At 43.0% G+C, this 15609-nt stretch overlaps 4 protein-coding genes across 6 annotated transcripts; 2 read left to right on the top strand and 2 right to left on the bottom strand.

The window, feature by feature from the left end:
* Nucleotides 1–4372: 4372 nt before the first annotated feature.
* Nucleotides 4373–4765, top strand: LOC134185975 (uncharacterized protein K02A2.6-like). The gene has a single exon (XM_062653868.1). The coding sequence runs from the start codon at nucleotides 4373–4375 to the stop codon at nucleotides 4763–4765; it is 393 nt and encodes a 130-aa protein (XP_062509852.1).
* Nucleotides 4766–10462: 5697 nt separating this feature from the next.
* Nucleotides 10463–12824, top strand: LOC134185581 (uncharacterized). Of its 3 annotated transcripts, none has more exons than XM_062653399.1 (2): nucleotides 10463–11330; nucleotides 11385–12824. In XM_062653399.1, the coding sequence occupies exons 1-2, from the start codon at nucleotides 11230–11232 to the stop codon at nucleotides 12733–12735; spliced, it is 1452 nt and encodes a 483-aa protein (XP_062509383.1). In that variant the 5' UTR covers nucleotides 10463–11229; the 3' UTR covers nucleotides 12736–12824. The 3 variants fall into 3 exon arrangements, with proteins under 3 accessions (XP_062509383.1, XP_062509382.1, XP_062509381.1); XM_062653398.1 differs by having other exon boundaries at nucleotides 10463–10942; nucleotides 11050–12822; XM_062653397.1 differs by having other exon boundaries at nucleotides 10463–10942; nucleotides 11034–12822.
* Nucleotides 12825–12855: 31 nt separating this feature from the next.
* On the bottom strand, nucleotides 12856–13562 carry LOC134185582 (uncharacterized). Its single transcript, XM_062653400.1, has one exon. The coding sequence runs from the start codon at nucleotides 13534–13536 to the stop codon at nucleotides 12937–12939; it is 600 nt and encodes a 199-aa protein (XP_062509384.1). The 5' UTR covers nucleotides 13537–13562; the 3' UTR covers nucleotides 12856–12936.
* LOC134185972 (uncharacterized) lies at nucleotides 13548–15609 on the bottom strand. The gene is made up of 4 exons (XM_062653866.1): nucleotides 14954–15609; nucleotides 14692–14892; nucleotides 13618–14623; nucleotides 13548–13556 (listed from the first exon to the last, which is right to left on the bottom strand). Exons 2-4 carry the CDS (start codon nucleotides 14844–14846, stop codon nucleotides 13548–13550), a joined length of 1170 nt encoding a protein of 389 aa, XP_062509850.1. The 5' UTR covers nucleotides 14847–14892; nucleotides 14954–15609.

The raw sequence follows: 15609 nt of genomic DNA, 5'->3' as shown, positions 1-15609 counted from the left end.
AAGAAAAATTCAGTGCCAAAGTTAGACTAGACACAGAAATGCCAGGTGTCCCTATAATTGTGTCCAAGTCTGTATGTATGTACGTACGTACGTATACGTATCGACATTGTCGCTATTAAACGTTTCAGAACACCCCACTACCACGAATGATTTTCAAAACCCTAGTGACAACCTGTCATTTTCGGGAGTGCTTCACGCTCACTCTGAGAGGGTCGTTCTAGGGCCACCACTTGATCTGGAGATAAGTCGTGAAAGCTTGTTTGCACAATCTGTTGCCTTTTACAAGTCCTCTTCAACGGTGAGCCTTTCCCGACCTCTTCGAGTTCGGTTTGATGGAGAAGACGGAATTGACGCTGGAGGACTTCGCAGGGAGTTCTTCAAGATTTTTTATGCCGTCACTTCCGTTAAAAAGGGACTGTTTGAAGGTTTCCCAAGAAAGATCTGGCCTGTTCACAATGCGGTGGCCATAAGGTCAAGAGTCTTCAAACTTGTTGGCACTGCCATAGCACATTCAAGCATTCACTGTGCCATGGGAATGTCGTGCTTAGCCTCAGGTTTATTCAGATTTTTGATTACTGAAGACGAAGAAGATTTCTTGGCAGAAACACAGGTCGCAGACATGCCTGAATCAGAAACAAAATGCATGTTGAGCGAGGTTTCTTTGCGCACATGCAGTCTTTGACAGCGTTTACTACCTTTTGATTTGCAATGTGTTTTAGATGAGCAATGCCGACACTTCTGAGGCATTTCAGATACTTGTGGAACGATTTTTGATGTAATAGAGTTGATATCCGCGAGTGGATGGACTGGTACGATTATCATGAAGCGCAAGGAAGAGATTATGCAGTGTATCATTATATATGAATTAATACACAAAAGAAGGTCGGCTATCTCTCATATTCGTAAAGGATTGTCTGCGCTTGGCGTTCAAGCAGCGATGAAATCAAACCCTCTTCCATGGCGTTCATTTTTTGTTTACGAAGAAACCCCCTTGACCTTCTCAAAGTCAGCTTCTTCTTTGGTTGTCATGTTTAATTTCTTACTGTGTAAATTTGCATTAGGATACAACAGCTCATAGTCGTAGAAGTTCCAGACACAGAGAAGAAGATAAAAGCTGAGATGTTTTTCCAACAATTTCTTAGCGATGACAATAGCGCAATAATTGATTTGGGGGAAGGTAATTCAAGTATCTAACATGCACTTTTACAAAAATAGCTGTGACACAAATACACAGTCTGTGCTGTCTAGAGTGCCTTCCTGTGCCGCCAGCTTTGCTTCGATTTACTGCTGCAGTCAACGACACACAACAACTCCCACCCGGAGACTATATATCCGTTAAGTACCACGACGCTGATGACACTACAGCAATGGCCACGGCATCCACGTGTACTTTGTCATTGTATTTGCCTATAGTACATGTAGTGTATAACACTTAATTAGATTAGACCTAGCTGGCATGGTGTGTAGTAATTAGACATAGCGCTATTTGGTTAGTACGTTAGTGAGCATTGTAGAGTGTGTAATAACAAGTGAGTCTCTAACTAATCGAGCCTGTGTCCACCGAGCAAACACAATATTGGCGACGAGGATGGCGCAGAGCCACACAAAGTATGGACATTTGGAACCACTCCAACCAGATGACAAGATTGATTAATATCACCAACGTCTTCTGCTCTATTGCACCGTCAACAACATCGTCGACGCGGACAAAATGAAAGCAATATTCCTTACGACAGTCGAAGGAACAACGTATCCAATATTATCGAACCTCGTTAGTCCGGCTAAACCACAAGATAAGACACCCGACGAACTCATCACATTGCTGAAGAATCAGTACGAACCGAGGAAGATAGTCATTGCCGAAAGGTTCAAATTTTAGAAGAGACAGCAGAAAGAGGGCAAATCAATTGCAAATTACGTTGCAGAATTGCGCCGCCTAGCAAAAGATTGAGAATTCGCGGACAGCCTGAACACAGCGTTACGCGATCAATTGGTGTGCGGTCTCCGACATGAAGGCCTACAGCAGAAGGTCTTAGCAGAACGAGACCTGACATGGGAAAAAGCACTGTCGCTAACTCAAGCGCACGAAACCGCAAGACATGAAATGAAATTGTTGCGAGGAGAACCGCAATCAAGTCGACAAACATACCAAACAGCGGAGACAACGTTTACCGTGCAAGCATCCGGAGGTAGGCGGTTCACTCCCAGGGATAGCAGAGCTAAAGAGCGTGTTTGCCATCGTTGTGATGGACGCAATCACGACTCTGAAAAGTGTTGGTACAAGAGCGCCATTTGCCGGGTTTGCAACGTTAGAGGTCATATCGCCAAGGCTGGCTTGCAGGAAACGGAAGCAATCTGGCCAGAAGTATCAAGCGAGTTATGGCTCGGAATTTCAGAACCGCAAGCAAGCATCGAGGTCGACGAAACCCTGACACCAAACGAATTAAGTCGAAGAAGACGACGAGGTGAGTATGATATATACTCTGACAGAAAAACAGAACGCACCTAAAGTCACCGTGGAAATTGAGGGGCGTTAGTGACAATGAATGTCCATACCGGGGCATCTATGACTGTGATACCTGCGTACATATACAAACGTTTTCTGACTCACGTGAAGTTACAGAAGAGTAGAGTCAAACTTCAGACATACTCCGGAGAACCACAGACGGCACGGAGGGAAGCTTACGTTCCAATCCGTTACGCGTATACGGCAACCAGACCGCACGTGAGAAAATGGTAGTTGTTGAAGTTCAAAACAAACCAGCAGTCTCGGGGCGAAACTGGCTTTCACAGATCCGACTGGATTGGCACATGTTATTTAGGGTTGACAGACCGACTAGCCCACGGAAGACGCTGGGTACCGATTATACTAAGAGATGCTCCCAATTGCTTGAGAAGGAATTGGAACACTGAACGGATACGAAGCACGCATTACACTAAGACAGGATGCAGTGCCAAAGTTCCATAGACCGCGACCGGTATCCTACACCCTACACAGTAAAGTAGACGAAGAACTGGACTGTTTGCAACAGGAGGGAATAATTCGACAAATTAACAGGAGCGAGTGGGCATCACCTATTGTAATTGTAAGGAAGACTGACGGGTCAATACGGGTATATGGTGACTACAAAGTTAGTGTGAACCCTTACCTAGAGACGGAATGCTACCCAATGCCTAATTCGCAAGACTGTTTTCAACCCTAGCAGGGGAAGAGTCTCTACTCGTTTGGACATGAAACAGGCATACCAACAAATGAAGATTATCCCAGACTCTCAGGCATACTTGACAATCAATACTAGCAAGGGACTCTTTGTGTATACAAGGATGCCGTTTGGAATCACATCTGCACCTGCTATTTGACAAAATGCTATGGATGAAATTTTAGCAGGCATTCCAGGATGCATATGCTATATAGATGACATACTGGTAGATGGAGGTAGCCAGGAGGAACATGACCAGCGGTTAGACATTGTGTTGGACCGACTGAATAGGACAGGTAGTCGACTAAAAGAAGAGAAGTGCACATTCAACACTTCCGAAGTGGAGTATTTGGGGCACCTAATTAGCGAGAAGGGGCTCAGACCATTGGAGAGTAAGTATGGAGCAATTGGAGAGGCTCCCCAACCACAGAAAGTAACTCAATTAAAGTTATACTTGGGTTTACTCAACTACTATGGTCGATTTTACCGAATATCTCAACTACCCTCCAACCTTTGTACAAACTACTCCAGAAGTCTACGCCATGAATTTGAAAGAAATCACAACAAGAAGCTTTGGAAAAAAGCAAAGAGAAACTATTGAATTCGAGCTGTCTAACGCATTACTATTTGGCAAAACCATTACGACTCAAGTGTGACGCCTCGCCAGAAGGAATTGGGGCTTGTTTAACGCACGTCATGCCAGATGGAACTGAACAACCAATTGTATTCACATCCAGAACATTGTCTTCAACTGAAAGAGGTTATGCACAGTTGGAAAGGGAAGCCTTAGCTCTTATCAACGGTGTAGGACAGTTCCACAAGTATTTGATTGGATGTAAATTTACACTAGTGACAGACCATAGACCTTTACTTAAAGTATTAGGACCGAAACAAGGGATCCCGACTCTGGTAGCTGCTAGATTGCAGCGTTGGGCAATAGTACTGCGTGCGTATGAATACGATTTAGAGTTTACTCCCGGAATAAACAATCAAGAAGCGGACACGGTGTCCAGACTTCCACTGCCTGTGGAAGCGATCGATCCTAGCGAAATTACGTTCCATATAAATTACTTGGACACTGCCAGTTACAGCAGACCAAGTGAAACAAGCCACGGCCAAGGATTCTATCCTTAGCAGAATATTGAAGTATACTCTAGAGGGATGGCCAACCAATGGGTCGCCTGAACTACAGTTATGCCAAGAGGTCAACCGAGTTATCTATTACCGAGGGATGTCTAGTATATGGAGGAAGAGTAGTGATTCCATATTCACTACAAAAGCAAGTATTGTCTGAACTACACACAGGACATATACGAATGGTGCGAATAAAGGAGACGGCTAGAAGTTTTGTGTGGTGGCCTGCCTTGGACAGAGATGTTGAGAGTATAGTCAGATCATGTTCCACGTGTCAGGAACAACGGAATAAACCTGCAATTTCAACGCCAACTCATCCTTGGATATACCCGGAAGGTCCTTGGGAACGTGTCCACGCAGACGTTGCGGAGTACGGAGGAAGACACTACTTATTGTTGGTAGATGCGTTTTCAAAGTGGCCAGGTCCATGAATTACACAAGAATACTACTGCTTGCCAGGCAGTAGAATGTATGAGAAGAACATTTGCAACTCATGGAATACCATATTGTATGGTAACTGACAATAGACCTCAATTCCTATCAGAGGAGTTTAGTAAATTCATGCGCTCAAATGGCATCCACCATCAACGTACCCCACCATATCACCCATCCACGAATGGACAGGCGGAGAGGATGGTACAGGAATTAAAGAAGAGCTTGAAGTCTAAGCCATCAGAGCGAACATGGAGTCACCAAGTGTCATTGTTCTTACTTCATTATCAGACTACCCCACACGGGACGACTTGAAAGACTCCAGCTGAGTTGCTGATGAAACGTTCTCTTAGGACGAGACTGAGTCTATTGAAACTGGAAGCTGGGAAAAAGATACGAGATCATCAAAGAGAAGAATTTAACCAGGCTACAACCAATGTAAGAGAAATGGGTCCAGGAGACACTGTTTCTGTCTGGAATCCAAGAAGAGATGGTCGAAGCAAATGGCTTGCAGGAAGAGTGACACAACGACTGGTACCAACATCTTATTTGGTAAATGTAGACGGACACATAAGATATGTGCATATTGATCGCTTGATAACAAGAGATGCGACCAATACACAAGTGATTCTTCCAGAAGAACCGGATATCTTGCCAGCTACAGCTGTACCAGATTCATCAGGACCCGTGTTAGAAGATCCTACACTTCCAGCAAGTACACTTACACCTACAGAGACTACAGATGAGGAACATGTCATGAGGAAATCCACTGAGACTAAAGATCCAGTCACAGACAATGGAGCAACTGAACCTCAGAAGGAAATCAGTCAAAGGAGATATCCAACTCGAGAGAACAGACAGCTACCTCTCAGGTATCGTAAAAACTAAAGGGAGAGGAGTGTAGTGTGTGACACTTAATTAGATTAGACCTAGCTGGCATGGTATGTAGTAATTAGACATAGCACTATTTGGTTATTACGTTAGTGAGCGTTGTAGAGTGTGTAATAACAAGTGAGTCTCTAACTAATCGAGCCTGTGTCCACCGAGCAAACACAAAAGTACACGCAAGCTAGCAGCAGTTTCGTCATCACTTTCTGCAAGCTCTACAGTTCGGATTGGAGGGTTTTGGAATGATGTGATTTGCAGAACGTAATTGTGTCGTATTGTTGCACGCATGCTATTTTCAAATTTCTGTTGTGTTTTGTTCAAGATTACAAATCAACGGCAAGGGAAATACTACAAACAGAGTGTGTTACAGCATGGAATAACAGCCCTAATTTATAAAAATAAAATGGCTCGTCAGATAGATACCGCTAAAATACTGTAATCGTGTCTTTATATAAGACTCTTCAGGTAATTCCAAATTTATTGCTAGGTGACAGAGGATCGACTGACAGCATAAGGCGATGGTAATCATCTCTAGATGGAACTATCTGCGGTACTGTTATGACTGATGATGAATCTTCTTCATCTTGAGTAATTGGACCTTCTGGATCGATTCCAAATTGTGCAATGTCATCTTGTGCGGCATTCAGTATGTCCGATACAGCTGTCTGATGTGTATGTTCGTGGTGCACTACCCCATTTACCCAGGTCTGCTGTGGAGTCCAGTTGTGCTCTGTAGGTAAAGGATGAGCATTCCAAGCCGATTTAAATTCAGACAACAACGTCGAATCCGAGGGAGGTACACGTGATGTAGGGCAAGTAGATGATCCTCATTTACGGGATCTAGATATCCATTGTCTTCCATCCAGTAAAATATGGAATAAAACGTTTGAGTAACACAGCGAAGTACATCACGCCACAACCGTTATATCCTCTGATTGTGAGTTGATCTTCCAGCTATGAAACTTCCTCTTCTTTTTCCACGATGTGCGATCATTGCTGCTGCAACACGGTAATTCTCTCCTCCCTTATCCCCTCTAACTCTTGAAGGCCACCCGCACAATCTCGTAGCCTCATTGAAAGTTTCCAAGACTGTGTCGGCTCGGTTGTTGTCTGAACAAGTTAAGTACACAACCATCCGAGAATAGCCGTCGATACCACCGTGCACAACCAGACGCCAACGTATCAGTGAGTGGTGACCGTCAATATGCCACAAACTGTTGGGTCCTGGAACATTATATGTTCTTCTTTGAACGGCAGCGGCCCATCGCATAGCCGAAGCAATGGGGTCGGCAGTTACGAGAGCTGACCTGCATCTGTGTCTTTGGACGTATATTCCCCTGGAACGAAGAATACCCATAAGCATTGAACAGCCGGTATGGGGTTGGTTCCGAACGATTTCCTGGACGATTTCCCTCAAGTTGTCGTCCAAAACATCTGAAAAATTTCTAAAAACAAAATCTTACACCAAATTCCGAAAAGCATTATTAGTTACGCACAGAGACGTAGGAATCCTCAAGGTTTGGCAATGGCGCCAAATTGTAGATCGGTGAACCAAATGCATATCAGCTACTTGAGAACATGAAAAGCCACAAGAATATAGATAAATTAATTGTTCGCCATCGATAGGCACTCGTGGACGGCCGCGTTGTCGGTATCTTTCTGAGTTATGTGAACTGTGAACCGATCTAAGTACTGATGTAGCAGAACAATGGTGTGATACCATTTGAGCAGTCAGCTGATCCCAAGCATGAAGGAGAGTACAGAATTGAGTCTCCAGATCGGAAATTGCACGACGTGTTTCGGATAGTAAAACTGTATGATGTTCTTCGTCTAAAGACCTTAGTACGCGCACTGCCCCTATATATAATTAAAGGCTTAGAATTTTATAGCAGAATAGATCAGATCAAGAGTCGATGGAGGAACGAACTTATGGACGTACGGACGAACACGACAGACCGACCGACCGACAGACAGACAGACAGACAGACAGTTGGCTCTGGGTAGTCTGCATTGTTCTTTTTTAAGTGTTACATGTATGTTATTAAATCTAGTTCTAGGAAACTCTCGTAGTTACAGAACTTATATAGTTACCTTGCTAGCATTGTATTATAGATGAATGTCTGAAATAAATGTTATTTGACAGACACACAGACAGACAGACAAATGGTCAGACAGACAGACAGACTAACGGACAAACATAATTCTGAGCTGCTGCCAGAAGGGTGCTGCCCATTGGTCATTTCTCTAGTTTTTGAATATTTTGACAGTTGGGATGAACAAGTAGTAAAGTATTTGAGCAAACTGGCAAAGAGTGCAAGGAATGATGAAGGAAAACGAAATGAGACCGACTTCAAGACAAAGTGGCGATCAATATCATATCAGTGACACTAGCCACAACGATGTAATGCGAAAGTCATCTCGGACAAAACTATTAACATAGCCAGATATGCTAGATCGTCATAACGTAGTGTAATTGGTTCAGGACCGTAATGGTCCTGTTAACGTTGTATTAGTGTTTCTGTAGACGTTTCTATTTTAGTTGCTCATGATGTAAATGTTTGATTTAAATGGAAAATACGTGTATTGACAGACAGACAGACAGACAGACAGACAGACAGACAGACAGACAGACAAACAAACAGACAGATGGACGGACGGACGGACGGACAGACAGACAGAAAGACAGACAGACAGACAGACAGACAGACAGATCGACAAGACAGACAGACAGACATGACACCGTACATAGTACTTTTAAAAAATGCTTTAGCAAAGTCAAATATTTTGATGTGTGAAGCACTGAATGTCTAGAGATCTAAGCCCTGCCATCATCATCTATTGGTAATCTCTTAATTAGTCGTAGTCGTATATTACGTTTTGGAAAAGTTACAGAAAAACGCTTTGGTCAATACAGGTAAAGGTGCAGCCAGCATGCGGAAACTTAACGTACACAAACGTCAGACCGTCTCATAGAATTAGCTTTTTACCTTCTAGGCGAACAGCTGATCTTTCGAGAAGAGACTCTGATCCACGATCGTCAACGGTTTGCAAATGCACCTGGCAGTCTTCTAACACATCTTGCAGATACTGCAGGAAAGACATTACTCTAGGGCAAGTGGTGTACTCAGCAGGTAGAGGTCACTGACACAACGGTGAGAGAATGTAGAATTTGTAGCTTGCGACATTACTGTCACCTCCGAAGCTATCTTTAGCAATCTATCACTTTTGCCGCCGGCAAATGAGAATCGCATATGTCTGCACCAGAATCGCATTATTCACACGCAGTACAGAATCGCATATATTTGCACCATGCAGAATCGCATATCGCTACAGTACAGAATCGCAAATGTTTGCATGAGAATTGCATCTATTCACAGTACAGAAACGTATATATTTGCGCCACAATCGCATGTATTCACGAAGAATCGCACAAATTTTTCAAAAATGCATTGCAGCGACTATGAAATCGCATAAAATAGTCATACAGGATCCTACATATCTATGGAGGGCAATCGTATATATTTGGACAGAAATTAAAACTATACCAAAACAAATTGCAAATTTAGAAAAATCGCATAGATCTCGGCTAGCGAAATCGCACAAATGTTTCAGACAATGATCTTATTAGAGATGAAATCGCATATATTCAGTATATTTTCGAATAAATTTGCCTAAAATTGCAAATATTTTGTTCAAATCGAATATTGCAACGCATGGCCTGTCATAAAACAACACGCAGTAGTGATTCGCTTCGAATTCGGGCAGAAGTCTAGACAGTATTGTATTCGAAATCGGAGAGAAGTCCAGCTGCAACGCTCGACCATCAGACATGCAAAATATATCCAATCATCTATCTATTAGATCAACTCTGATTCAATGCGATACATTCATACAAGATACAGTTAATTATGATCTGATTTGGAGTCTTTGGCTTCGCTAGCAACACTCTCCGATTGACTATCAACACCTGCTCTCTGTATTGAACGGAATGCGATAATTGATAAAGTCATAAACACGTGCAATCAGTGGGCCAATGAGCAACAATTACACGTCCATGTGTTCAGTTATCGCTTATTACCAACTAGTCTTGCCGATTGTAGTGTAGAGTAATCTATATATAAAACAGAGGTGTCTGTCTGTCTGTCTGTCTGTCTGTCCAATACATATATTTGAAACATGAATCTGCAACATTCTGTCTGTCTGTCTGTCTGTCTGCGTGTCCGTCCGTACGAGCGTTTCTCAAAAACGGCGGGTCTGATCTCGGCCGAATTTGGCTCGCGAACGCCGAATTCATTCGGGTTGAAAGTGAGACTGTGGTCGTCTTCCTGACTTCTCCCACGACGACGAGATTTCCCGCTGATCGCACTCGCTTCCGCTTGCGCGCGAATATCTTCGGAACGACGCATCGTATCTCCACTGAATTTAGACTGCCCGTTCCCGACGTCGGACGGTAGGCGCCGATCGTGTCGTTTCTTGCGGGCAACTCTGGAAAACGGAAGATATTTTTGCTGATATCCGGGTCTTGAAAATATACGCCCACAGTCGTTTGCCAGTCTGCGACCGTCGAAGAGCTGCCGTGTTTAATGCACCTGTTCCCCGAAACGCCAGCAGCGTCTTGAAGAGACGACGTTCAGTGGGACTGTCGAAAAGGCGAGAGTCGGCATTTGTTATATACGGGGAACGGATTATCCGGGTAAGTATTGCACGTGACTTGCACGTTACCAAATTCACGTCGAAATTATAGATGACAGGTTCGATACACCTGTTCTCCGCAACGGGACTGTCGAAATGGCTTCAACGGGATCAATAATCCACTCAACGGGATTTTTGAAACTGGACACGTCGAATAGATGCCAAGTTCGATACACCTGTTCCTCGCAATGGCAGCAACGTCCAAGTCGAAATGGCTTCAACCAATCGCTAATCCAATCAACGGGATTTTGGAACGGCAATTGAACGGGCTAGAACTATGAATGAGAATAGACCTTTTCACAGGGCGTGGCACCAACAACGTCATCACCTACCGCGGCGTCAATTTGGTTCGCTTTTGATGCATTGGCGTTTGCTAACCGCGTGAGTCTAGAGCCAAAGCAACAATTTTTCTTTTCGAACTTTATTCGGTGCGTATAGCGATGCATCGAATTAGGTGAGGCCTCATTAAGACTCGGCTCTTGTGTGTTTTGCGTGTTTTACGGTGATGAACAACCTCTTTCTGATCTCTTTCGTGACTCTGCCGCGTCATTTTGAGTGATGATTTAACATTGAGACTTGACAGACGTCAAATGCAGGTACAAACGTGCGTACGTAATCTATGATGCGTGTTCTGTGTGGTACGCACTTACCAAATGGTTTGGTTTGTACCTCCTGAATACTTCCTAGAAAGTGCATCGTTTAGGGAATGTCTGACGTGAAGAGGAAGTCTTTAGACAAGTCTGGAGGTACTGAGAGGTAAGAAGAGATGCATGATTTCATCATGAGGTAATGTCCTCAGCTGTGGCTGTCATATAAATAAACCAGTCACTCAGTGTTGCTGTACTGTGTTTTATTTTTTGGAGTGTGTAATTGCCGTTCTGTCATGGTTATTTGCTGTGTTCCTGGATGTACCAATGTATCTGCCAAGGGGAAATATTTGAAGTTTTTCAGATTTCCTTCAAATGAAGAGGAACGTCAGAAGTGGTTAGAACAATTAGGACTTGATGATGTCTCGACCAATGCCAGGGTATGTGGTAGGCATTTTGCTCGTGGAACCAAATCAACAACAGGAGTAATACCAACATTGTCCAAGACAAAGCCACCTTTTTCTGTTGCTGCAATAAAGCGATCCAGAGTTAGAGCTTCTTTTACATGGTCACCATCAAAACAAACTCCTCCTTTGAAAAGGCTTGCTGCAAGAGTTATTTCAAGACCAAGAAGGCCTAAATCTTCTACTCCTAAGAAGAACGTTGCAGCATGCAGGCGGTCTCTAAGTCTTATTTCCCCAATACGGGAACATGAAGACAGAGATGCGGATGTTGCAAAAGACTTTGAAGACATGTTTCACAGTCTAAGTATTGATGTTGAGCCTCACTCTGACTGTGCATCGTGTTTTGAGCTGCAGGAGGAATTAAAGGAAAAAGAAAACTGTATCAAATTACTTGAACAGCAAATGTCTAGTGGCGAGAATTGGAGGGTTGAGGCAATTCAAGATAATGATGAAAAGACGTTGTTTTATACAGGATTTCGCAGCTACAATGATTTCAAGGGTTTTTTCAAGTCGTTAGAGTATGCTGCCACTTCACTGAAATATTGGTCACAGAGACATACAGCATTTACAGAGAGTAAATCAGCAAAACCTCGTTCTCTTTCACCTCTAAATGAGTTTTTTCTGACAATGGTTCGTCTTCGTTTGGGGCTAGAGATGAAAGACCTTAGCTACAGGTTTGGCTTCTCTCTTTCTCAAGTTCATAATATTTTTGTCACATGGATAAACTTTCTCTATTGCCATTTGAATGACGTTGACTGGTGGTTGCCAAGGGACACTCTACGTCGAAGTTTACCGCAGTCATTTAGAAAGGCTTTTCCAAAAACCACCTGCATCATTGATGCAACAGAGCTTTTTACAGAACGTCCTTCAGATAGGGGTTTGCAATCAGCTTTCTTCTCCAGTTACAAACACCACCACACTGTGAAAGCATTGGTTGCAATATCGCCATGTGGTCATGTCATGTTTGTGTCACGACTATTTACTGGTGCTATATCAGACAGGGAACTTACCAAGCAGTCTGGTTTTCTTAATAAATTGGTGCCTGGAGACCAAGTCATGGCAGACAAAGGATTTATTATTGCCGACATTCTCATGGACGTTGGGGCATCTCTTGTGCTACCTCCTTTTCTAAAAGGAGGAGGTCAGTTTGCCGAGGAGCAAGTCATTAAATGCCGGCAAGTGGCGTCTCTTAGAATCGATGTAGAAAGGGTGATCAGACGGATAAAGAACTATAGAATTTTACAAGGCATAACACTTAGTTCAAGTATGGATCTTTTAGATAAGGTATTTACTGTATGTTCGTATCTAACGAATTTGCATCCACCTCTTGTACGGTAGATTTAATTTTGTAGGGTAGATTAATATTATTTAGTGTCATGATATTAAGTTTTGTTTGGAAAAGTAAATATATTGGCTTTTGTTATAATTCTGTACTCTTGTGTGTCACATGTTCCAGAATACATCACACTACCACTTGCTGTTCAATTTCATTTTCAATCATTACAACATTAATAGTACAAACAGAACTCTATCTACTTGCTACCTAAGGTCCAACATGGGCAAGCCAAGTGGAAACCTTGGTGAAACTATTTCTGCTAATACACACTTGTCATAAAAATTTTCAAATTTAGGCAAGCATTCCTGTAACCAAAATTTATGTTTATACTTAATTCGGTCTATAAATATGTCATATTGTGTCCATACAACGAAATCACACCAGTTCCTTCCTGTTATGGCCATCTGACCTTGCACCTGGTAGAAATACTTGTGCCTTCTATTCAGGTGCAACTGGCCATCCTTCCATTGACAGTAGAAGCCAGGCATCTGTGCAGCTTCAGAGATGGTTTTTGTTCGCATTGAATATGGACACTTGATTTCAAGCACACCATCTGTGTCATCAACGTTACTTGGATCATAGATTAAACCATCTGGTGATGCTCCCAACCATCCATGCTCTGTATCAACAAAAAGTCCACATTCCGATACCTGTATTCCTGCATGACCTCTTCGACGCTGCATTTCAAGATAAAATAAGCGAGCAACTACCTCATTATCTTGGCCCCACCTTATTGCAGGCAGCCATGTTGGTATTTTTGTATAACCTAAAATTCTCTTTACCAGAGGATCTGGCAATGTCATTGCCTTTCTCTTCACAACATCTGCAAATATGGAGGCAGTTGGTCTGTTCTTTCTCGCTTCAAACCATTTTGGGTTTAATGCCTGGCCTCTTGTTGTAAATTCAATAGCACTCTGCTGCGCATCAGACACTTGCAAAGATGCCTTAAAAGCAGTACACATACAACTCAGTTCATCCAGGTCAGCACACATATCACTCAGTTCATTCAGGTCAGTATGACCCATGTCTTTAACAGGATCAGCAATGTCTGTTGTTGTTGCCAGTAAAAGTTCATCATCTGACAAAAACATTTGGAAGTTCTCAGGTCTTGCCACAGGAAGAGGAGGAGGTGGGGGAGGTGGGGGAATAAAGACACTGACAAGCAATGGCATGTTGTCACTTTTGTAACTGTTGATAAGGTCAGAAGCAAAACATTTCATCATGATCTCTCCTTTTCCTCTCAAAGCAGGAGGTCTTGGATCAAAATCTTTTGCCTTAGTGGTAGTCATGGAAGAAAGCTTCTCTTGTCTGAAGATCTTGTGCTTCTTAAGAGAGATACTGGTGATAGGTCCAGTTGGTTTCTCCTTGCTTCTTGGTTGTATCCAAGCACAGGGCTTTGATGTAGGGGCAAGCTTGCTTCCAAATGATTCCATTGACCACAAAGCAGCAGACACATGAATGCATGAATGTGATAGACCAGCAGGACAAGTGCAATGTGCAAATTTGATGTTGTGGCTACGTTTCTCAAAGGCGATGCATACTCTCCTGATCTCTTGTTTCATTGTAGCTAGCACTTTGAACTTCATCCAAGTATAGGCAAACTGAGTTGTATTGAGGACCATCTCAATGACATGACCAGACTTCCACACGGTATGACCTTCTGTCAGACTTCTGAATGCAGCGGCCTGAATTGATGACACGCCTGTTGCTGGTCGCATGTGGTGTAATATGCTAGCTATTGTTACTACTGGGCAGACCATGTGTATTTCCTCCATCTGATTCTGCCAACCATCTGAAGCACAATCAGGCAGTCCAAAAACACACTCTTGTTCTGCCTCTTCACTAGAATCTTCTAGCAGGTACATTCCTTGTTTGATGGCATTCGTGACTCTGTACACAGAATTAAAACTAGTCAAGCAATAGTGGCAAACAAGCACATGCATTGTCAGTTATCTCACCTTTCAATAAGAATAGACTTTGTTCCAGTTGTTGAAAGAGCAAGGTCACTGGCAATAGTACGATGTCGTTGTAAGAACATACAAAGATCTCTTTTTGTACACATCTCAGGACTCTTGCCAAACACTGAATCTACGAGCACTTTGGAAAACGACATGACGGAAAAGTAAACACAGTACAGCAACACTGAGTGACTGGTTTATCTATATGACAGCTACAGCTGAGGACATTACCTCATGATGAAATCATGCATTCTTTTCTTACCTCTCAGTACCTCCAGACTTGTCTAAAGACTTCCTCTTCACGTCAGACATTCCCTAAACGATGCACTTTCTAGGAAGTATTCAGGAGGTACAAACCAAACCATTTGGTAAGTGCGTACCACACAGAACACGCATCATAGATTACGTACGCACGTTTGTACCTGCATTTGACGTCTGTCAAGTCTCAATGTTAAATCATCACTCAAAATGACGCGGCAGAGTCACGAAAGAGATCAGAAAAAGGTTGTTCATCACCGTAAAACACGCAAAACACACAAGAGCCGAGTCTTAATGAGGCCTCACCTAATTCGATGCATCGCTATACGCACCGAATAAAGTTCGAAAAGAAAAATTGTTGCTTTGGCTCTAGACTCACGCGGTTAGCAAACGCCAATGCATCAAAAGCGAACCAAATTGACGCCGCGGTAGGTGATGACGTTGTTGGTGCCACGCCCTGTGAAAAGGTCTATTCTGTCTGACTGCTACTAGACGGTAAAATCACTTACACCACCGCTAATTAGTGACAGTAAACGGTTACTGACAAAACATTACAGTCTACTGCGCCAAAACATTACAGTCTACTAGCTACGCAATATCCGGGAGTGCTATACGAGTGCAAATGTTTAAGCGACATTTTTCGTTGTTTTTACAATGCCT

This window comes from Corticium candelabrum, chromosome 10, assembly GCF_963422355.1.
Source record: "Corticium candelabrum chromosome 10, ooCorCand1.1, whole genome shotgun sequence".
NCBI lineage: Eukaryota > Metazoa > Porifera > Homoscleromorpha > Homosclerophorida > Plakinidae > Corticium > Corticium candelabrum.
This window is presented reverse-complemented; position numbering and strand designations above follow the sequence as displayed.